Source organism: Eufriesea mexicana, unplaced genomic scaffold, assembly GCF_001483705.2.
Source record: "Eufriesea mexicana isolate 0111107269 unplaced genomic scaffold, ASM148370v2 scaffold1146, whole genome shotgun sequence".
Classification (NCBI taxonomy): domain Eukaryota; kingdom Metazoa; phylum Arthropoda; class Insecta; order Hymenoptera; family Apidae; genus Eufriesea; species Eufriesea mexicana.
Window position 1 is genome coordinate 1011089 of NW_016909275.1, and position 23740 is coordinate 1034828.

The 23740-nt window shown below is 35.7% G+C and overlaps 1 protein-coding gene across 1 annotated transcript in view; it reads right to left on the minus strand.

The window, feature by feature from the left end:
* Positions 1–956: 956 nt before the first annotated feature.
* LOC108547636 (ADAM metallopeptidase with thrombospondin type 1 motif A) overlaps positions 957–23740 on the minus strand; it is a 238667-nt gene continuing 215883 nt past the window's right edge. Inside the window, exons 8-29 of the mRNA XM_017900234.1 lie at positions 14088–14308; positions 13370–13522; positions 12581–12730; positions 10972–11126; positions 9548–9887; positions 9128–9216; positions 8683–9030; positions 8188–8354; positions 7842–8092; positions 7253–7628; positions 6997–7158; positions 6784–6921; positions 6582–6704; positions 6303–6473; positions 5863–6078; positions 4822–5013; positions 2800–2988; positions 2278–2603; positions 1902–2023; positions 1636–1826; positions 1353–1490; positions 957–1174 (exon numbers count right to left, since the gene is read on the minus strand). Coding sequence (XP_017755723.1) covers positions 1401–1490; positions 1636–1826; positions 1902–2023; positions 2278–2603; positions 2800–2988; positions 4822–5013; positions 5863–6078; positions 6303–6473; positions 6582–6704; positions 6784–6921; positions 6997–7158; positions 7253–7628; positions 7842–8092; positions 8188–8354; positions 8683–9030; positions 9128–9216; positions 9548–9887; positions 10972–11126; positions 12581–12730; positions 13370–13522; positions 14088–14308 — 4170 coding nt within the window. The 3' untranslated portion in view covers positions 957–1174; positions 1353–1400. The remainder of the gene's footprint in view (positions 1175–1352; positions 1491–1635; positions 1827–1901; positions 2024–2277; positions 2604–2799; positions 2989–4821; positions 5014–5862; positions 6079–6302; positions 6474–6581; positions 6705–6783; positions 6922–6996; positions 7159–7252; positions 7629–7841; positions 8093–8187; positions 8355–8682; positions 9031–9127; positions 9217–9547; positions 9888–10971; positions 11127–12580; positions 12731–13369; positions 13523–14087; positions 14309–23740) is intronic.

Sequence of the window (23740 nt, forward strand, 5' to 3'; positions counted from 1 at the left end):
GCTGAAATAGGATTGACCACCACTCTTAAAGAGAAACCTGATATGTGTCTAATGTAGAAAATATTCTTTCTTCTAACAATGAAATTTCAGTAGCAAAAAATGAATTCAATGAAGTGCATTAAATGGTTCTTTGTTTTCACTCATGCTTAATTAATTTCACTCTTATCGCGTTTCCAAGTATATCTATAATAGCACCATTGTTCTAGATTTGAGAAGGCAGTCTAAATTTATCTTTACAATCAATCATGTAGATTCTCAATTAGAGCTCCTCAACTCAGTTAAAGCAACATTGAGTTTGTGGATTTTACACTGTTTATTATTTCTCAGTTTTTGTACTTCAATCGCGTGCGAGCATCGACGTACTTACGTTTCACTACGTCACATATATTTTTCTTGTTTGCACACTTGTTTTGTTCGATAACAATTAGTTTTTTTTGGCAGCCATGATGTTTCAGCGAGTTAAACAAAAAGAATACTGCAATTCTTATTGGATATTAAGTTACTTATATATCTAAAATGTTACAATTCGACGAATAGCTCGTACAGACGAAACATTGGTGTGAAAGTATAACTTTCATCCAGTTTCACTATTCTTCTTTTCTTTCTTCGTTTTATTAGTTTTTGATTATTTATCCTCTTGAAACGTTTTCGTATCGGGGAACAATTTTGTTTTATGAAACTGGTTACATGTAATTTCCTATTTAGGATTTACTAACATTAAACAGTACTTCAATCTTCGTTTCCTTAAATGTTTAGTAGCATATTAAGTATAAAAATTCATAATTTGAAAGGTTGCATACTAAAAATTTCGACTTCTACGAGCATACTTATTTTCAATGGATAAAACTACTGAACGTTATAAATGCAAAATGTCGAACAATTAATTAATGCAATATTATTTATTCTTTACCCTATTTGGTATTTCGTCAGTAGTTTTTAAATTTTCTACGGTTCGTGAGTCCATTTCGAAGTTGACTCATTTCGATCTGAGTATACAACGATTATCGTTAAAAATCATGCGGACTAGTAACGATTTAAGCGAATGATTCAGAGCAAGCTCGAAGTAAAGGGATCGATTTGGTTGTGGATATCGTCGATTTCATCTTATGTTCGTCGAACCAGTCTTTTGCGACACGCTCAAAAATCCATTAGTGGAATTTTTACCTGCTAAAAACTGTAATATTGTACGTTTATACCATTAAAGATTTTTAATACATTTTAATGAAATATTTTAACAAATGCTAAGTATATATTAAATTTTCCTTACTTAATTCTTAGCATAATTTTATTTTAATGGAGGAAGTATTAGAACACAAAATAAATATTAAATTATTACAATATGAAAGACTTACCTGTACTCTACAGGCGTTTAGAGATTATTGAGCCCTACATATTGTGGACTAGGGTGGTAGAACGTCTAATTTTAATCCGTTCTTCGGCTTACAAGAGCCACAATAGCCTCCACATTTCCCGGTGACATGTTGATTGCTCTAAAATTATAACCATAATTATATATAAATAACAAAAATATGTATACTTTATCAGTATCCATATTCCTAAGCTTGCTGATGTAAGTTCATTGTCATTCAAGCAAGACAAATAATATTTTATAATTTAAAAACTCATTAAGCTTACAATATTATTGATTTTTATCGACGATCCACGTGTTGCTGTCCAAACAACATTCGCCGATAATCTTAATTGAGTTCCGCTTAAGTTAATACTAAAACGACCCTGAGGACAGTGTGCAACGCTATTACAATCACCAGCCGTACCATATTCGACACGGTTTGAGCCTGTCATCCGTGAAAATGTGTAATCATTCTCTGAAAAATACAATATTTGTTTGAAGTTCCTTCTTTGAAATACTATTACAAATATGAATGTTTACAACATCATACCTATGATATACAGTTCTACTGGATCGACTCGTACCCTTCTGAACGTTGTCTTTCCGGAAGTGGTGCAACTGCAATTGTTGTTCCTTGGGCCATTAAACGGACAAATGTAAGGGCTATTGAAACTGAAATAAATTGTTATTATTACATAATATTAAATAAAATATTAAATAATATATATAAATATAATATAATAAATATAAAATATAACAAATATAAATAATATTGGTTGAATTAATAATAATAAAAATGATTAAACAAAAGGTATAAGAATATAGAACATCGTAAAAGTATTTTATAATAAACGATAAAATAAATTTCTATTATTTATTCTGTTAATAGTGATAGCACAATGATTTTAATTTTCCCTTGTACTAACGTCTTATCATATACTTCTGCATAATTTTCCTGAGGACCAGCTGGCAATGTCAAATACTCCTTCGGCTCGGATGTTGACATGCCGTGACAGTAAATTGACATGTTTCTTCCACCGAAGACCAAAGTGTACTCGCCGTCCTTGATGGTTTTAAAATATTTCTTCGCCTCGTAACAGGACATTGCATAACATTTTCTTTGGTTGCATTTTCGCTTCCGTTGCGGTTTGAACCGTTTATGACAATTGACACGGGCTACTTTCTTGTCGTTTCTGTCCAGGCAGAATAATCTTCGTGTCTCACGACCCTTAGGGCCACAAGTATGACTGCACTGTAATTTAAATTTTTCTTAGTTATTTAATTCTTCCTTGACACTTAATATTAACACATTTTAGGAATACTTAAGTTTACTATCCTAAGCTAGTTATGATAATATACCGGGCATTTTCATAGTATTTTCATAAGAATTAATATGAGTATTTTTACAAGAGAAAAATATTTTATTCATTTCCTTAAGTCAAACTTACTTTCTTCCACGGACCAGCAAACCAATAATACTTATCATCGCATTCTTGCAATTTACAAAACTGTTGAGTTTCTGGTTTTTGATCCATGGGACAATTATCAGTGGGAGTTGGATCGAGTAGTCCATAACGATTGGTTCGGTGGCAGGTAACTGATCGTCGTTGAATTCCTTCACCACATTCTGCTGAACACTTGAAGCAAATCAATTGACATTAGTACAAAAAGTAATAAGAAACAGTGGACTTTACTTACAATCTTGTTTACCCTCTATTTATTTCATTCTTTTTATTTATTCCAATTTTAAAATCCCCAAATCTGGTTGCAAACATTCATTAATTTGATATACAGAGTGTCAAAAAATAAAGGTATAAAATTTCAGAAGCTTATAGTACTATCCTGAGATGATGAAAAATGCTTAGGTTCAAAGGTAAATCTAAAATCAATTTTTTTCCAAATAAAGTGTAATCTTTTACATTATTTTATAGAAATAATTAGAATTTACGTTGAGCAAACATTTTTTTAATCCTCTTGCTAGGTACAATGAGCCCTTGAAGTTTTAGACTTTTATTTTTAACACTCTGTATAAACAAAGATGATGAAAAATATGAGAACTAATTTTCCCTGAAATAAATGAAATTGCAAACGTTTCAATGGAAAGAATCATTTCGCAATCTGCATACTATCATGAGTCACTTGAAAATAAATAAATGCGTTTAATTAAGATACAACAGATAAACGTTGTTACAGGATGAAGTCCCATGAGTGCTTTAGGAAAGTACATTGACGTAAAAATAAAACAATGACACCAATATTTCGTGTCATGTACATCAATGATTTCCACATGCTGCATCATCAAAAATTATATTTCGAGAAAAAATCATACAGGTCACATGCTCGTTCGAACGATCAAATGTGCAAGTGTGAATCAATAGTGGCATTATCACAAAGCTTTTAGTGTTAATAGGGTGAATTATTACAATATTATGATTTCTTTGAACACACTTCTCTGTGCTAATTAGCAATCTTGGAATTTCTCAGTATTTATCATAGATGAATACGATAAAGAATATACATTTTTTCTTTTTTTACAAAACCTCTTTAGGTAAAGTATTACAACGAAAAGAGACGTTTGAGGATCGTGGAGATTGTTAGACATATGTTAAAAGTAACATGGACTTAGAGTTATCGTGTCTGTCGAATTAATATCTTTATGATACTGGGCACATACAAGACCTATTTTGACCAATGTTAGCATTGAATAGCGTCAATAAAACGTTGATATGATTGATTCTGTGCAAACTCGAAATTTACTTCTAGATTTACTCTGCGATAATCGCTGATTTTTGATTCTCTATCAAAACAAGATTACGAAGATTGGTTAAAGATTAGTGAAGATGTCCCTCAAACCACACAATGGAATACGACTTCCCACATGAATATCTTTCTCCAGGCAATTTCCATGTCGAGCAGACGATATCGAGCTTACGGATGTTATAACTGATAAGTATAGAGGTTTCTGATGTCCCTGTTATATTTCTTCTCTTAAATTAGTCTAGAAGAATTCTTCTGCTTTTAAATCCGTGGACATCGACCACTGATTAGGCAAACTGTAATAATAATTTTCAATTCACTTTACATATTTCACTTAAGTCCTAAGAGTTCTAATACATACCAAATTTTGCAAGAACGTTTATTCTTTAACAAAGTTTTATTAGCTAAGCTGTAAACTTTGTATTAAAAATTTTCTCCCATAAAGTTAGGGAATACAAATTCGTAACGTTCTTAGAATATTTATTTGAAAAAGAATTTTATTCCTTTAAATACTCTTGCTTATTTTATTACAGCAAATTTCCTTTTTCAATTTTGATTCTTTCATTTGACAAATCCATCGGTAAGCTCGATCGAATGAATCCAACCAAGACAAAAATCGAGAGTGGAAACTGGATCGAAATGAACAAGAGGCAGGCAATGGCATAAAACATGATCGATAAATCGTAGATCATAGCGGCGAGGTACGAAGATACCTCAGACCAAGGTCCTTCCTGCCAAATAAAGTTGCAGGCAACGCGTCGGCAGGGCCTCTGCGATTTCGGTTTTCTCAGGCCAAGCCTCGAGCACTGCTCATCTCTTACGGTCACTTCCGGCCCGTGGTTTCCTCTCCTTATGGTGCATTCCACCCTTCGTCTCTGAAGTCCAGTACCGCACGATTTCGAACACTGCAAAATATTTTTGTTCGATCCAAACTGCGATGGTAACGTCTCAACTCCCGTTGACTCTTGACCCTTACATTTCCACTTTATTCAACAACGCTGACGCTTTGTATTCTAATCAAGACTTATTTGTAAGAATAATCGAATGGAGAGAAATGTTGAACAGATTCAGATTATAGCAAAGTTGCAAAGGAATCGTGAAAAGAGTATTTCGAATCATTATTTAATTTATTCTATTTGTATGGTGGACATGATGACTGTTTATTGGTCACACGTTGTCTATTTATTAAGAATTATTGTTCGTTGTTATTTGGTAGATGTAGAAATTGGTTGCTTTCTGGAGTATGTTAAAAATTATATTAACAAAATTAATTGATATTAAAAGTGTGTTGTTTTTATTGACTTTAATATCTTTGACTTAGCAATATCGTATTAGCGATTTGCATGCTATATAATGCAAATTGTGAAGAGCTTAAACAACAGTGAAATTGAAAATACACAACACTGGTAAAAGATTCAACGATAAATTACTTTACCTTCATCGGTATTGTTATACATAATTAATTGATTTCTATAATAAACGTGGAATAAATATTTGAATTTATAATTCTACCATTTGCAGCCATTAAAAAAAATTGTTATGTTCGTTGCAAAGAACAAAAATCAATGACAAATAATAGAAAAATTATAAATAAAAGATTGTAGAACTATGTATCTTTTTCCGTCAAGGATTTTTAATTGCTGACGATAACAATGCTAGAGTTTTAATATTGAATAATTTATTACGATTAATTTGCTTAAATGTAGAAACGAAGCGACATCGAAAAATATACGATAAAGAAAGATAATACTTACGGTAGTCCAGCTGGAAGTTTTCCATTTGCGGAGAATGTTCATTTTTGATGGATTCCTTTGATCCGTAGAGGTATTGATACAAGGCCTCTTTCGGCAGGTCTTCATTATTTCCGGTTTTTCACTGTCATGGCAGTCCTCGTCTGGCAAAATTTCACCGTGCGGACTCTGACAACGTACTTGTCGATATTGGTTCCCCAATCCACATTCTACGTTGCACTATGTTCATAAATTAATAAATTAATCGAACTCATGCATATAGCTTGTATATAATGCTTACTATTCTATGAGTTATAATTAGATGTATTCATTATCTTCAATATCATTTTCTATATAATTTAATCGTTAATTTACACAATTTCGTTAATTCCTAGCAAAGATAAGTATTTTTAAGTGATTAATATAGTATGTATTACTATTGACTGTATTACTAATTGACTAACCTGGCCCCAATCACTAGTACTCCACATTGGACAATGATAACGATTGCAAGGAATTTCAGTAGGTGGTTTCTTTTCGTTGTCACAATAACTATCAGGTGCAATGGTTGCAGTTTCAATGGAAACACATTTTACCCCTGTATTCATATAACCTTTGATGCACGGCTTAGAGCACTGTAATGCGAATAATACATAACTTTATTATATATTTCTAGATAATTAATAAGATAGAGTTGGCAATTACAAAATTCAATACAATATTATAATTATGTAAATACAAACCTCTTTCGTCTGAACATGCCATTTATATCCATAACGGAAAATTATATCATGAATTTCGTTGTCTTGCTGAGAAGGAATCTCATATGGTGGGTCAGAGGAATACTTGATTGGTGTTACACTGACCTGTTAAAAACGTAATTTCGTAAATTAAAATAACTAATGATAAAGAAGAATAAAAATACTGAAGTAAAAGGATTACCACTGTTGGACAAGGTTTCAGTATACAGATTGTAACATCTTCTGGTTTGTTAGAGGAAGAACATTTACTGCTAATCATTCCATCAGCGCTCTTGCAGATAACTTTCCTTCGTTTCATGCCTTCGCCACAAGTAACTGAACACTGTAGACAAAGAAAAGTTTCACATAGTTAATATACTTCACACGTACAATTGTCAGTGATAATTTTATTACATACTGGGCCCCAATCACCGGCATGCCATTGCTCGCAAGGTCCAGGGTTGCAAACTTCAACAATTTCTGGAGGAGTATCACCACAGTAACTGTTTGAAACAATACGGTTCTCTATATGACACACAAAATGTCCGTGTCGCTTGCCAATACCACACGTTACCGAGCACTATTATAAAAAAGAAAAATAAATTAGTTGCAAAGTTGTGATTAGTTAACTTTATGTGGCAGGAAAAGCCAAATTAATTCAGGCAAATAATTACACGACTCCAGTTCTTCAACGTCCACTTAGGACACGCGTCTTGTCCACATGGTCTTTCTAAATCTTTCTTTTGTCCCATACAATTCTCCTCAGAAACTGGTCTTCGGTTGGAGTCTACGCAGATAGCTGTTCTATATTGAACTCCACCTCCGCACGTAACATTACAAGCACTCCATTTCCCGTAACTCCAGTGGGCATCCTCACAGGGTCCCATACAAGGTTCTGTATCGTTTGGTCGTTGCAGATGAGCGCACGATTGCGCTGGAATCGCACGGGGTGGATGATTCGAGTTCAACAACCTTTGCAGACACTTAGAGGTCACCATACGAGTTCCTAGACCGCAGTGGTTGGAGCATTCGGAAACCGTGATGTTCCATCTGAAATATGATACATAATCACGTGAAAATATATTCCTTTTACTCAGAGAGGTGTTAGTATCAGTTAAACGTAATAGATTGAATATGTTAATCAATGTAAGTATTGAATATATAGCGTATTCGTTTTTCTCTAAATCTATGACAATATTTGACAGTAATGGTTTATAAGTTATTAATTAGTTTTAAGGGAAATTTTAGGTAACGTATACTCACTCTAAGATACAATGATTGTTGCACATTTGGCTTTCTTCCCATGGCTTTTCCGTTTCTCGACAGTAGTCATCGGCGACGATCTCGTTGTACTCCATGCTTGTACATTCAGCTTTACGGTACTTCATACCTTGACACGTGAGACTGCAATCCGACCAGTCGCTTATCTTCCATGTGTAGCTTTCTAGAATCTTTCTTGGCACCGTGTATTCGTAAGTAATTTGGGGCGGATTCAACTCCCTTACTGATAAAACCTAAAAGATCAGATTTGTTAATTAGGTGTCTCGTTATGTTTAGCAGAGTATCGAAAATCCAGTAATTGTAGAAAAGTTAAATTGGTCATACTTACTTCTAGAATTAAGTCTGTTTGGATTGGTCTGGAGGTGTTCAGACGTTCCACGACTGATTCAGACCCACTGTACTCGATGGTGATGCCAGTATCCACAATCACCCTTTTGGTCATCACCACAAAGTTCCCGTTTAGTATGTATTTCCCATCCTCTCCAAGTCGTAAAGCTACAGGAAACGTATGTACAGTTTTCAATCATTTGAAGGCCTTAGGTATGAACAATGAACAATAAAACACAGCCATACTTTAAAACCAAACTTTTCTCTCACACATACCTTATATACACATATTTCTTTTCAATTTAACATTTTGATAACACTTTTTACATTCACTCAACTATATTTAATATGTTATAAAACAGTCTCAAAAAATGCCTAACTTTGCTAAGGAATTTCTAAAAGCTCCCTCGAAATAGGTGGTAGAGGTTTTATACGACTTTTGCAACGTGTCAGGTATCACGTTCATTCAGAGCTGAGCAAAGTAAGAATTAAGTACCGAGGTAATTGCTGTCGCCTTTCATGTCCTTCCAACCGTGTTGCCTGATGTCGATGTTGTTGCTACCCGCTGGGATCTTAGCGACTCTGGTATAGCCGTACTCCGTGGAGTTGTAGGAACCCGTAATCCACTGGCAGGTGGAATTGTCGCCCCTGCAGACGCCGCAGATATCGAGTTCCGCCGTCGAGTTTAAAACGTGATCGCATCCCGCTGGTTTACACTGGCCGTTCACGCATATGTGAAAGGTATCCCGGCCGCATGGTGTTCCGTCGATCACCTTGTCCGCCAGCAAGTAATACTGATTGCTTTCCACTTGGCAGTACAATTTACAGCGGTCCTGGGGCAATACTGAAGCAGGAAGAAGGGGCAGAATTGTAACTCGAGGACGATGACGATAAACCAACATTTCAAGTCTGGTTCCCTGGACCAGGGTTATTATACTCACTTCGCGAATACTTGGCGTGCCATTTAACGTCCTCAGCCAGGTTTGGTATTTTTAAGTTGTCATTGTCGTACTGCGAACACTGTTGTTCCCTGCAAAACAAAGTGTCGATTAAAATATAGCGAATACAGGAATAAAGTACGCTAATAAAAGTTAAAGGATCGTTCTTAATATCTCGTTTAATTGTTCGTTGAGATAATCGAATAGCGAGTCCGTCAGACAATGGAATAGTACCGCGTTAGATCCCATCATAAATTTCAACAGATCACGCATTCATTTCTGAAGATTAAATTTATGGTAGGTTTACAAAATTATAATTCCTTATCTTCCCTCCGTCTTTAGCCTTATATTCAAAATTAAAATACAGCACTTAGCAGGAACAAACGAAAGCCATTCAATAGACCAATTTCAATCCGAGGATACCTGAAGTCAATGCTTCCTGGTGGGCAGTCCCTGGTACCGCAGCTGCGATATTTGACTCGGTCACCGATACAGTAATGGCCACCGTTCTGTGGGGGTGGACTATTGCATTCACGGTACTTCTTCTTGATACCACCGCCGCAGGTCCTCGAACATTTGCCATAACGTCCCCATTCGCCCCATTGGCCGTCCACAGGCTCCAGGTTTCTGCGCGAGACGCATTCGCCTCGATGACACCATTTGTTTCGGCCGCAGGAGGTTCCGTCAGCCCACGGCATGTGCTGGGTACGACACTGATCGTAATGATCCCCGTTCGGTGTGGTGCACCACAGTCTCCTGCACACTGCCTGGCCGATAACCAACCAACCGCTCAGTTTATCTCAATTCTTAAGCAGTGAGTTCGCTGCGTACTGTTCACGATGCTCGAAACGATTAGGCTAGGATAGGTCAATGATACTGAGATTTCGCTCGTTTTAATAGGTTTCTGAGGGTTTTGCTGCAGGACATTGCGAAGGATCGGTGAAGCAGGTGGTTGACACAGAAGAACTATGAAAAGAATATTCGTTGGTTAGTAAGTAGACGTTCTATGTGCATTTGATTGTTTGGCAATGACGTAGTAATAAAGCGTGTTGAAGAAAATAATTTTATATTACTATGGTTAATATTGGCTTGTGGTTGTAGGGTTTTTAGAGAAAGCTGTATTGAAATATGCAGATTATATTCTTGGAATTAAACTAAATTCGAAATTTGTGTTGGAGGATTAATCGAGAAGGAATAAGTTCCTGTTCGCATTGTGCATGATCAAATATAGAAGTAATTCAGCTAGGTAACATGTATGATTGGTTCGAATTATTTATCGAGTGCCAAAGTTCCGACTTTTGAAACAGCAATTTAAGACATTTTAAAGAAATAAAGAGCTTGAGAATCAATTGATATGTGCAATAATTTATTCATTAACAAATAACAGGCACTGATTATCCAATGTACATACAAGAATTATGTATAACACAGTAATACAGGTTAATTAAAGACATTAATAACAATTAATAGAAACATTAACAAATAATCTGACTGTATTGAGTGTGAGAAAAAGTACGGTTTAATATATATACCAAATACGGTATAGATAAACCAAGTCAATCTTTTCAATCAACAATCTTCTTGCATCTTATTCCTACCTACTTAATACCTGCAGTTACACTCTGCAAATGTGCTAAGTGTCCACATCAACGATACTATTTCAACATCAATCTTGACCCTCATTAAACACAATAATTTACAAGCTCGCTATATCATTCGAACCAACAATACACGTCCTCCATGACTGCACCGCCCAAGCTTCCATGCCCTAAATGGTTAATTACTCCATCATTAGTCAGCAGTAACATCACGAGTAACATGTACACGTACAAAAATGTGTGACTTACCATCACTCACCATGTGAGCACAGATCCTGGATCCGTTGCCGAACACCAGCTCGCACTGCTTGTTCACCGAGTAATCCTCGCCTGGTAACCTGCTAGGGTCCGTACGCTCCATTATCTTATCCGGCGTGTCCAGCAAGCAGTTCCCGTTTCCTGCCCTGAAACACGTAATTTTGCGAACAGCTTGAACGTCTCGTCCAGGTGCTCGTGAATCATCCTTCGACCGAATTTTTGTCGGAAACGGACGGGATCCGGCGGTGTTGTGCGCGGCGGTCATTCAGAAATGCAGCGGAACCGGATTCCTAAGCGAGGAGTCGTCTTCTTCGGCCGTTGCAGAAAAACTCGCGCCACCGGCTCCCGGCCCGATCGAATCGAATTTAGAATTGTTTCCAACGGGAGCACCGATTCGCAATTCGGTCTTTGATTCGATGCCGGGCTCGACGCGAAAATATTTAAAATACCAACACGCGGTTTCCTGCTCGTCCGAATAGAAAACAGACTCCTTTCTATCACTGAAACTCGGCTCCGACTTAAACAAACACTAGGTGGTACTAGGGTCAATGATCAAGGCTTTGGCAGAGTTGCGAATGGCTACAACGTCGGCGAGGCTGTACATATTGGCGAAAATATTTGGATTGCTCCTTTTAATCGTGGCTGACTTTGACATTTGCATTGTTGAGCGATTTCAAGTGATTTTATAAGGTTCAATGCAATTTTCTTAGGTTTAACGCGGTTTTACATAGTTTGGTGCGATGTTGGCTGAATATGTTTGAGTCTTACAAGATTTTTGATGATGTTAGACGATGACGAAAATAGTTGGATAGGTTCTTTTGATTGTGATTGATTTTAGTTGCATTCTTGCGTGATTTTGTCTGATCTCAAGGGTCTCGACATGGGTTTTCCTAAGTTTTATATGGTTTACATGGTTATGTGGGACACTTGGTAATTATATTTGAGTTTCATAAGGTCTTAGGAGGTTTTAGGTACTGGTGAAAATATTCGGATAGATTCTTTTGACTATGATCAAGTTTGGTTGCCTTCCTATGCGATTCTGTGTAGATTTCTGCGACATTTCAGACAGTTTCGTGCGATTTTACACGGTTTGACACGGTCTTTTCACGATTTTACGTAGTCCTACGCGGTCTCACGTAACTTTATGTGATCATACGTGTGTTTTGCAAGGTTTCACGAGGTTTCACGACATTTCACGCACTGTTACGCGGTTCTGTGCGATGTTACATGGTTGTGATTTACATGACTTCGAGTGATTTTACATGGTTACACGAGGGTTTTTCACGGTTGGCGCGTGGCCGGCGTAAATTTACACGGGCTCGAAGCGTTTCGAAGATCGCGCGATTTTGCAGCAAGCGGCGCGTTTGGTTTCGATACGGCTTTAAAAGAAACCGTGTCAAATTTCTTCAGTCGAATTCTTTTGTACGAGGGAGTAGAAAACTTTTTCTTCCTCGAGACATGCACAATCATTGGTATCTTGATGAAGAAAAAGCAAATCCTAACGAGGCTAACGAAGTCTGAGATGTATTCAAGGGCCAATCTGTCAGCGTGACACTTTTTCGGATGGCTTTGTGGTCTGTCAAGGTAATGACTGACTCACTCGAGGAACTCGGTGACGTAGTGGCGGGAGCATTTCGACCATTCCCAGGGGAAGGTGTTGTTGTCCAGCATCCTCGACATGATGTTGTACACGCCGGAACGATTTCTGTAGGCTGCACATTTCGTGTCGTCGTCGTGGGGCATGTTCAGCCTAAAATTCATATGAGATGTTAATATAATAATATTACCCCGTACAAACTTTCACATATTCTATTTTCTTTTAAATTAACCCTTTGCACTGGAGAGGTGAATTTCAGTCACCATTTCATAAAATTTGGAAGATCGACATTAATTAATATATCAAATTTAACGTAATGTAACAGTGTGCGAAGTATCGAAGTCATATAATTCTACAATTCTATCATTATACAATTCTTTATTTACTGCTCAAAAGGTATCGTCAGCTTTTTAGTAGAGAATCTTTGAATTTCTATTCTTCTCTAGCCAAAAAATCGTCGAGTGCAAAGGGTTAACACACCATACTTCGAAAATTTCCATTCCGTTGATTCAAAATATATGAATGCGAATGTAAATACCAGTGATGATTTTAATTGGCAATTTAATGAAAATTGTGATGGAAAATTTTTGTCAATGCTTTGTCATGAATAATTATTGGTAACCTTAACAGAAATTTTTTAGTTTTATATCGTCTATTCTCCTTTTTGATATATGATTATGCAAATTAAGGTCTTGGAAATGAAGATTATTATGGAAAAGCGGAGATTATGGTGTAATTGTCAGAATAATCGAATAGTTTCATGTTTCTGGTGGTTTACATAATTTTACTCACACATGACCAATTTCATGAGCGATGGTGAAGGCAGCAGCTAGACCATTGTCTTGAACTATGGCACAAGAGAACCCCGGCGAACACATTCGTCCCAACTCAGCCAGGCCCAAAGTATCGCACCTCCATTCGCCGGATTTGTGGCACAGATTTTCCCTGTAACCGTTTTATTTCGGATTATCAACATCTTAGAAATAACGAGGTCAAGTTCTAGATTCTCGATTCTCGACAGACTATCTTCTCCAAATTTTTCATTACAAAATGAGGTTGCTTATAAACAAAATATAAACTATATAAATTATAGGAAACTGCATAATCGCCATATTTCACGTACGATAGTTTCTCGAATCTCGATATTTCAAGTCTATTAAAAATAAAATTAATAACACGAGGTTTCATCAAAATTTTCTTCCACCACTATCAAATTCCTCATATTCAAAACAAATTCAGCAAATCTCTGATAATTTTTTGAACAAGGTAGAAAGGAAAATAAGATATGTCTTAAAATACTGGATTAATAATTAATAATAATTTGTAATTTATAAAATGGCCGTAGAATAACACAGACGATAACTCTAACTGTAAGATACACACCAGATATTCATAGTCCATCCTCAGATTCCTGACGAAGTAAGCTAATGAAACGTCACAAGATTTCTTAGGTGAATTTATACGGATAAATCTCGAGACGAGTTTAAAGGAAGGTACAAGTGGTACGTACCTGGTTAAAAGCAGTGCAGTGTCGTAATGTCCAGGTGAGGATTCGTTGGAATTGTTGATCTGCTGCCACTGACAGAATTTCTTCAACATATCGTCTGCTGAAATCCCTTCCTCGCCTGTTAAGGTTCGTTTAAGTCCGAATATCGTGTCGATTGGCACGATATTCGTCACCGAGATGCTTATGGGATTGCCTATCGACTGATCTTTATAGATTCGGGAGACCTGTAAAAGAAGAGACTCTCTGATATTTATTTATTTATCGGTGTTTTACTTGAGATATTTGATAAAATTTAATAGATAATTAACTTCGTTATTGTTAAATAAATATTACCCAGGTTAAACAGATCAATGTATATTTCAGTCGTTCATTTGCCAGATCGATTATCTCCAAAAATATAGAAATTTATTTTAGATTAGGGAATTAGATGCATGAATATCGGTTGGCAGTAAAATGAATTTATTGCATTTATTATAATAATTGTTAATACTCAATATTTTTGCATTTATGAATCTTGGTTCCTAAGAATATTGGACCATAAGTATCTATATGTTCAATAGATGCAGTTATACTTATTCTTATTTATTTATTTATTGGTATTTTTATTTGAGAAATTTGATAAAGTTTAATAGATAATTGATTTCGTTATTGTTAAATAAATATTACCCAGGTTGAACAGATAGATGTCGATGTATTATATATTTCAGTTGCTCATTTACCAGATTGATTATCTCCAAAAATATAGAAATTTATTTTAAATTAAGAATTTTGGCAGTAAAATAAATTTATTGTATTTATTATAATAATAGTTAATACTTAATATTTTTGCATTCATGAATCTTGGTTCCTAGGAATATTAGACCATAAATATCTATGTGTTCAATAGATACAATAGATACAATATAATAATTTATCTCCATTTAAATTCCATTATAGGAAATTTCTTCATTGAAAATGATTATTTATAACTTTAGATTTTTATGATATACAGTAGAGAATGTGAAGATACATTTTATTATTATTATTATTATTTTATTCATTAACGGACCGTAGTCCATTTACACAAAATTTCGCATATAAAAGAAAAGCAAACAAATTATACATAATATAACACCGAAGGGACGTGCTTATAAACGTATAAAATTTCGCATATAAAAGAAGAGCAAACAAATTATACATAATATAACACCGAAGGGACGTGCTTATAAACGTTTTGTTCAGAAGGAATAGTTTTATTCAATAAACATTCATAATTGTCTTTTGAAAGTTTGTAAGGACCCATAAGAAAAAGAAAATTTTATAGTCCTTGGTTAAAATAATTTCATAAATTTTCAATTAATTTACGTTCTACAGATTGAATTAATATTCTGTTACGTCTCTGATTCTATTTGGGTATTTGAAAAGTTGAAGTTTCTCTTTTAAAAAAATTCTGCGTGTTTCTCTTCGGTTAATCTACCCGTTGGAGGCATGTCATCGTCGAGGAGAAAGAAATCGACGGATATGCAATCGTATACGATAATTAAGCGAAAAAGGGGTAAAAGTAGCGAGCCTTTTGAATACGAGCTTCGAGAGGTTTCTAATTTATGTTCTCGTTATGATAGCGTTCGATGATTAGTCTATCAAGACCCTATCATGCAAATCCTCGTTCCTGGTCGCTTCTTTCTCATTTCTAAACGCGATAACAGCTTATAAATAACTGGCCGAGAAGCTGTCGTTTAACTAATAATAAATCAATGTAATCGTACAGGGAAGTTCTCAAACTACTTTCGAGTTATTCGAGTTATCCAGACGTCTGAAATGGATACCTTCTCTTTCCAATACGTGCGGTTAATTACAAGCTGAAAGTACGAAAGGTGTACGTTGCTTAATTTCTATTTAATATCGGACTTTTCTAAAGGCTCCCCGAGTTTCACCAGTGTTCAGAAATTTTGTTGTGAAATCGATCAGGCTATTTTTGATTATCGTAGATCAAATGAAAATTTAATTCGGCGAAAATTGCTTGTATTATTAATATCCAGATTATTGGAAGATTAGATGCTTTATTCGAATTTCCTTAAAATATTTTTAATAAATATACGACAGAATAGCGTGGTAAATGTTTCAAAATATTAGACAGATTTATCCCAAAAGATGAAATTAATAAAAAGTAACGATTTCTTTATCACTAGAGAACTAAAATTCCTACAATTTTAGGTCTTCCTGTAAGATTTCTAAAATGAAAGAATGGTATGATAAATGTTAAAAAATTCCTACAATTTCAGATCTTACTATAAGATTTATAGAATAATAGAATAGTTCCAAAAAATTGACCACCTCTATACCATGGAACAGCCAAAATTTCTCAACTCAAATTCCTACAATTTCAGGTCTTGGTATAAGATTCCTAAAATGACAGAATGGTGTGATAAATCTTCCAAAAAATTAGTCATCTCTCTTTCACTAGGGGACCAAAATTTCTCCATCCAAATTCCCACAATTTCAGGACTTGCTATAAGATTTCTAAAATGACAGAATAGTAAGATAAATGTCCCAAAAATTAACCACCTCTCTACCACAAAAGGGCCAAAATTTTCCCAACTCAAATACCCGCGATGAAATGACGGATTTGGCAAAATGTATAATATCAACGGACCAACCCGACGTCTTCACTTGGCCAAAATGGGCACGCTCTCGCCGTTTAATAATCGTGGAACAATGATTTTTTGCCAAGGCGAGCCCGATCGCATCTTGATGAGGCGTTTGAAAAGGAAAGGGTGAGGCCCGGAGAAGAAAAGTGGCGGAGACGAGACGCGAGCAAAACGAGGATATAACCGTGCATAAACAATGCGAGACACAGTCGACTCTTAATTAGTAGCGTGTCTCGAATCCCAACGGGCATCGCCCAATCTGCCTGGAACGAATCCGTGGGTCGGATGATAAAACGCGCAGGATGCGTGGCTGCTTTTCGATTACATCGGCCAGCCTCCTCTTCGTTGCTTTTTAATTACACGCTACTTATTCGGTGTTCCATTCTTTTTTCTCCCCTGCACGCGTTCTGTACACCGACGTGCGAGCAAATAACTCCGATATGTCGACTGCTGTCGATTCTGATCGCCAGCTGCACTTTGTAACTTCCGTTCCTTGCTTTCGTCCTTGTCGCGTGTCTTATCGAGGTAAGATGAATGGATGGGGTAAAGTTTGGGATTTGGGAGATGCACGATTTGGAAATTAGAATACTCGAAAGTTGGAAGATTTGCAGATTTAGGGAATGGAAAATTTGAAAAGTTAAATGGAAAAATGAGTGGGTTTGAAGATTCAATTGTGTAAATGTTTTTCCGGTACCTTTATTATTTAATCTAGGTTTTGTCTAGGATCTAAACTCGCGTTTTGTACGTAATTTAGCGAATAATAGTTTAGAATAGTTGTAATTAAAAATTTGTATATTTTTGTATTAGAAAGGGAAATTTGTAATAAGAATAATGAGAAAAATTAATAAATTATAGGTTATTACAGCATTTATAGGAATTTCCAGTTAGTATTACTGTTGTATTAAATTATTATAGTAGATTAATTTGATTGTTAATAAATTAGTAGTAGAAAATTAACTATTAATGATTTCGGCAAGGATCGTAAGTTTCCGTAGGATCTTCGGCTTGCAGAGGCCGCTGGCTATATAAAGGTCGCGCGAGCGGTGCTCGAGCTCATTTGTCACTTCGACTTCGGACCGAGCACATCGAAATTTTAGCTAAAATTGATCCCAGATAATAGGAATGGATTCGGCTAGTGGTAATCGGCTATCTAATAATCATTATTCACTCCACCTACTCTCCACTAATATACATTATTTAAAATAAAATTTGTCAATAAGATTTACAATTATTTAATAACATTCAAATAATTTTAAATATTATAATAGTTAAATAAGTTTCTATTATTTATTTATTGCTTACGATGTGTATAGATTATATCTATTCTAGATTAAAGAATTATCTAGATTATATATGATAATCCTGAAAAGACTTTTGTAATATACCCATTATTCAGAAATATTTCCTAAGTCGAAGGTATTAAATCCTATTAATTTTTTAAAATCAAACTAACATTGTTCTTCAAATAAAAAATTACTGTATCAAAAAATGGTACTTTCCACAAGAAATTTAAAACCATTCAATAAAAGATAAGCCTAATAAAACAATTATTTCCCCAATAAAAATTCCTACAAATTAAAAGCAAAGACTCAACTATTTCCACAGATTGCTCTCTTCAATACCAACTAGTTCATCTATCAAACACCAGGATCGTCCATTCCAAACAATGCCCCCTAAATCCATTCAGCTAATCGACTAAGAAGACTCAAACTAATCCTCGCCTCTTAACATCAGCTGCCAGAGACAGGCAAACTGCAGCCTGCTAACAAACAGCTCCATAATGAATCATAACCCGGGACAAAACTCGACAGGCTTGGTCAAAGAAGCAAACGAGAATAACCCCTGCCGTCGATCCAAGAAAATCTTCGTCCGAGCGATTAACCAAGGAGTCGTCTCGATCTGAAACGAACTTTATTAGATGAAACGAACAGGGGCCTGATGCGTTCAATTGGAATAATTCCCGGACGTCAGTCTGATGTGTTACTCCGCTTCTGTTCCTTAGACCACATCCACCACTGGAACACAGCCACCATTGCGACAGACCCGCGCACGTAGGATCCCTCGTCGCGTAATTGATTGATTAAACGCGTGTACACGCGTTTCAACCATGGTGCAGCGTGATTTGCCTGGTAATCGCGAGGCTTTTTTTTCCACCGCCGCGTTTCGAAATGGCTCCCTCTGATAGGCCATGGACGTCGGTGAACGGCGGCTAAGGGGACTTTGAAACAGGTGCTGCGGTTCTAGGCGTCCGCGATTCTGTCGATCGTAATCTCCCGACAATGATACGGTGAAAGCGAAACGAATTAATTGGTCGGCTGCTGGCCGAGTGACGGAGAAGTTATCGAGGGTTCTTTATTATTTTCTTTCCTTTCTTTTGCCCTTTTTCCCAGTGGACGCTGATGCGCCGCAGGCTTCGGAGCTCGTGGCTTGCGTGCTGCAGGTTCGATCGAGAGCTGATTTAGTTAAGGATAAGTACACTCTTTTCGGATTATTAGGAATTATTTATTAGGAAATTTTGTCGATTCGAGTTTCGTTTTTATGTTTTAATCGTGATAGGTGATTGGAAATGGAAATTATGTTTAACCCTTTGCACTCGAGAGGCGCCCTTCAGTCGCCACTTGATAAAATTTCGAAGCTCGATATTAATTGATATATCAAATTTAAAGTAATGTAACAGTGTGCGAGGTATCGAAATTAAATAATTCTACGTGTTAATTATTGTACGATTTCTTATTTACTGCTGAAAAAGGTATCGTCAGCTTTATAGCAGAAGATTTTTCAACTCGTACCCTTCTTTGGCCAAAAAATCATCGAGCGTAAAGGGTTAATTTGGAATTGATTGAAATTTCGAAATATTGTCGACTCTAATTGAACCTATGTATCATTTTAAGAACGGAAAGCGGAAATTATATTTCATTTCTCGGGTTATTATAATTTATTTATTTATTTGCTTAATTTGTTTCGATTTTTGAATTCCAAAATCGATCGTGTCTTGTACAGTAATATTAATTCCAATTATTTATTTTATTTTGGGAACAGATTGCCTGCATCTGTAGAGGAGACCAGAATACACGTAAAACCAAATCGCCATTTTAATATTTAAAAGCTGTGTTTCTTTTCTTTCAGGAATTTGTGGTAGAAGTTATACCGAATTCGAAATTCTTCGAAATTTTATCCACTGGGAATATTTTCTGTATTTAAAAATCGCGTGACATTTTAGGATTTGGAAGCAGAAATTATATTCAAAATTGTGTTGATAAGAATTTTCTTTAATATTTAAAAATTGCGTTTAATTCTGTTATTTTAGGGGTTGCTTATAGAAATTGCGTAGTAATTAATACTAGTAGAGAATTTATTATGAATTTATTATAAAGGGAAATACAATAAATGAAGCTAGCGTCAAAAAGATTATAAACAAGAATAAGAAATCAATAAAACAAGGGAATACAAAATAAATGGGTCAAAGACCATTGTATCACGAATAGCTATTATTTTATTATTATTTATTTCATCATTATTATCATTATTCAAATTTCATTAGATTTCATCATAATTTTAATGCAAGAAATGAATTTTAGAAATTAAATAGAATTAAAAAAGGAGAAGCAATTGCGATTCGTTAGCATGATTTGTGGGATAATAAACTATGGTATAGTCGTAACTGAATATACTGTTGTAACTTTACGCAAATTAGATCGGAAGCTGGTAACAAAAAAATGCATTAAATAGTCTGTTGCAACAAGCCTACACCGAGTCGGTTATTCTGCTTATAGTCTCAGTATGTTGGCACATAAAAATAGCTTATCTAGGTTTAGATAAAAGCAGATAGAAAGATAAGCGGAATAAATAACAATCGAATAATTATTTTTCCAAATTTTTAATTTTCTCAAATATCTATTCAGGCTAGCTTCGCGAATTGTAATAGTCATAGTCATCGGTGATCGGATAATTATAATACATTCATAGACGTCATAATAGAGAATCTCATTTACGAGGATTTTATGCTTGACTAAACTACTAGTGTTCGTGCGAGTCGTGAATTGATTAAGTATGCTTTAAAAAAGACACGTATTTTTAGAATATATCATAGTTCTAGTTAGAAGTAATTTAAATTTAGCTCCTATTAGATTTTCTATAAAAAGTTCTTATTTTTATTACGTACTATAATATATGTACTCGTAAATCATTTCTTGTATCACGAGATGTAGTACTTTCTATGACACGATATTGCTAGAATTAGAATCTTTTTTATTTCAGCTGTAATAAATTAAGAAGCACTTTCCATCTATCTATTTAATCGATATAATCACCTCGACTGCAATGATACTTGTCTCACACAACGTCTTCACTGTTGCAATACTCCCTACTCCTATTACAATAGCCTGCACTCGATCAACCCCATAATTCACTAACCTACTTACAACCACCATTAAACTATCCAATTCGATCACCAATCTAATTAATTCGCTCGTATATTTTATCATATCTGATGCTTCACGATGCAACATTATCAGGATCTTTCTTCATCTTCTTCTTCCCTGATGTATTCATCGTCATGAAGATTATTTGATCACTCGTCACTCAATAAAATTTCAAACACTTTCAACCTATCTATTTAATCATCTCGATCATCTTGCATGCAGCGATACTCGTTTTCTGTATCTTCGCTGTTCCAATTCCATCTACTCTTGTTACAATAGAGATACCAACTTACTTTCATCCAGTATTAATCTAGCCACTCCTATCTTGCTGTTTAATTAATCCGATCGTATATTCTGCGATACTTAAAGCTTCAGTGATACTGAACCAACACTGATAGATCCTTCCTTCCTTTTCTTGCCCAACACGTTCTATTTTTCCCATAAAAGTCATTTGCTCGCTCATTTATCGCATTTAATAATTTATTTGATAATTTCAATATTTCAGATATAATAATACAATATATTATATTCTTCACATTTGTGGTATTCCAAAATCCCTATACTTTTTATAACAACGTGTATTAGATCAATGCTACAGCTTCCCAAGCTACTTTCGATCACTATGAATTCTCTGCACTCAGCTATTTTATTGTCAGGGAAAAATAACGATTCGAGGATTTTCTATGATAAAAACGTCGATATTTTTCTAGAATGAAATTCATTAAGGAATCGTGCATAGATTAGTACGATCAGAGTTATTTCATTCCGGTATCCCACGCACAGTCAGGTTATTTTAAATTTATCGCGTTAATTAACATCGATCCGCCGAGTTTTATTAAACGGCGAGTGGACGTTGCCTCTCGAGTGCAAGGGGTTAAACTACCCAATGAGATCTGCATATTTAATTAATCTTATTATACAGTCCGCGATATCCGAAGCTTCTGCGACACAACATTGTCTCGATCCTGCTGTTCCGACCGGTCACTCGGACGATCGATCTTCGCATCAAGATCGCGGGGAGACACGCGATAACGCGTGGAAAAAGGTTGAAAAAGAAGCGTCTGGCTGGACCGGTTAGAGGAACCGACCGAGAAACACGGCAATCGAATCGTGTCACCAGGAGATCGCAATGTCAGACGTGTGCAAAGAGGCAAGTTTTTCATTTCCACATCGGAGGTGGTCAGCCGTGAGCGACGTCGCTTAAGCACCGTTCACATCCACAGCTATCCAGTCCCACACTGTTCAGGTATGGTTAAATGGGTTATCCTGGCGACAAAAATTCATATTTATCGAGCAATAGCCGCCGACAGCTCTTCCCGTTCCCCACTTTTCGTTCATTGTGTGTCACTATGGATGAACTATTAGGTTGACGCGAGATAAATCGCTGATCGATCGATCTACGTGTCTTTCATGCCGCGTACACGGATGTGTGACATTTATCGATAAATTTTCAGGAAGGAAGTAACCATTTGCGAATCTTTTCAGCTTTTATTTTTGCTCTATCTTCTGAGATAGATAAATTAAAATTTAGGGGAGGTTCCATGTAAGATATTCGAATCAGAGGTTATTGATTCCCATTGTCAGTATCTGACAGAGGGTTTGTGGTTGCTGAAGAATGAAATAGACTTTCGAATAAGTCAGAAGAATTTATCTTGTTTCTCTGGATCCATCATAGATGTGTCACAGGTTAGTGTAAAAATTCTGAATAAAATATCACATAATTTCAATAAAAGAGGATGTTAAAGAAAAACCATTTTTGATATTGTCTAGAAATGAAAAATTCCTTCAGGAATTTTTTAAGAGTATCTTTCAAGGAACAAAAGATTCCTTTATATCACTTTGTCCAGAAAGGATGGGAAAGTTGTCAAAAATGAGTCCATATATGTAAAAATGAGACTGATCGAATATACTCAAGCGCCATGATTGTCTTCCTGATACAAAACCATGTTCGAAATAATTAGCGAGGATCTCAGCTGGCAAATGAACCGAAGGTTTGAATCAATCAAGACCAAAATAAATATTGCTACATAGAAACAGCACCCAACAGCACCCTAATTTCAATGTATCTCGGGAGACAACGTATCTCTCGGGACATAAAGCAACAATTTTCGAATTTTTGTATATATTTCATTTGCACAAATTGTTATCTTTTCAGCCTATTTTTAATTTCAACAAAGAATTCGCAAATGATTATTTTCACTCTTCCTAAAATATATTTTTATTAACTTTAATCAACCACGAGAGAAAATCGAACATCACCTTGTCTCCCTTTCAGACGTCTGCCTAAACAATAGACCTATACTACTGAAGACTCGATGCTTCTCTGGTAGAGCAAAACTCCAGGTACCAAAATTCCAAAGGCATCCAAATCGCAGCATCCCGTTAAATCCCACGATCTAGTCCCGTTTCTATTGCTGTTCCAATCGCGTGGATCCCATAGACACCTTACGTAACCCTAAACTCTATATTTCAATTAGCCTCTATGCGCGACTATCGAGTTCCTCCTCCACGAGATAACTAGACAGGGTGGACGCGGTGCATCGGGCATAAATTTGCGTGAAACTCGGTCAATCGTCGATCGACGATGTACACGGTGAATGCTCTGCTG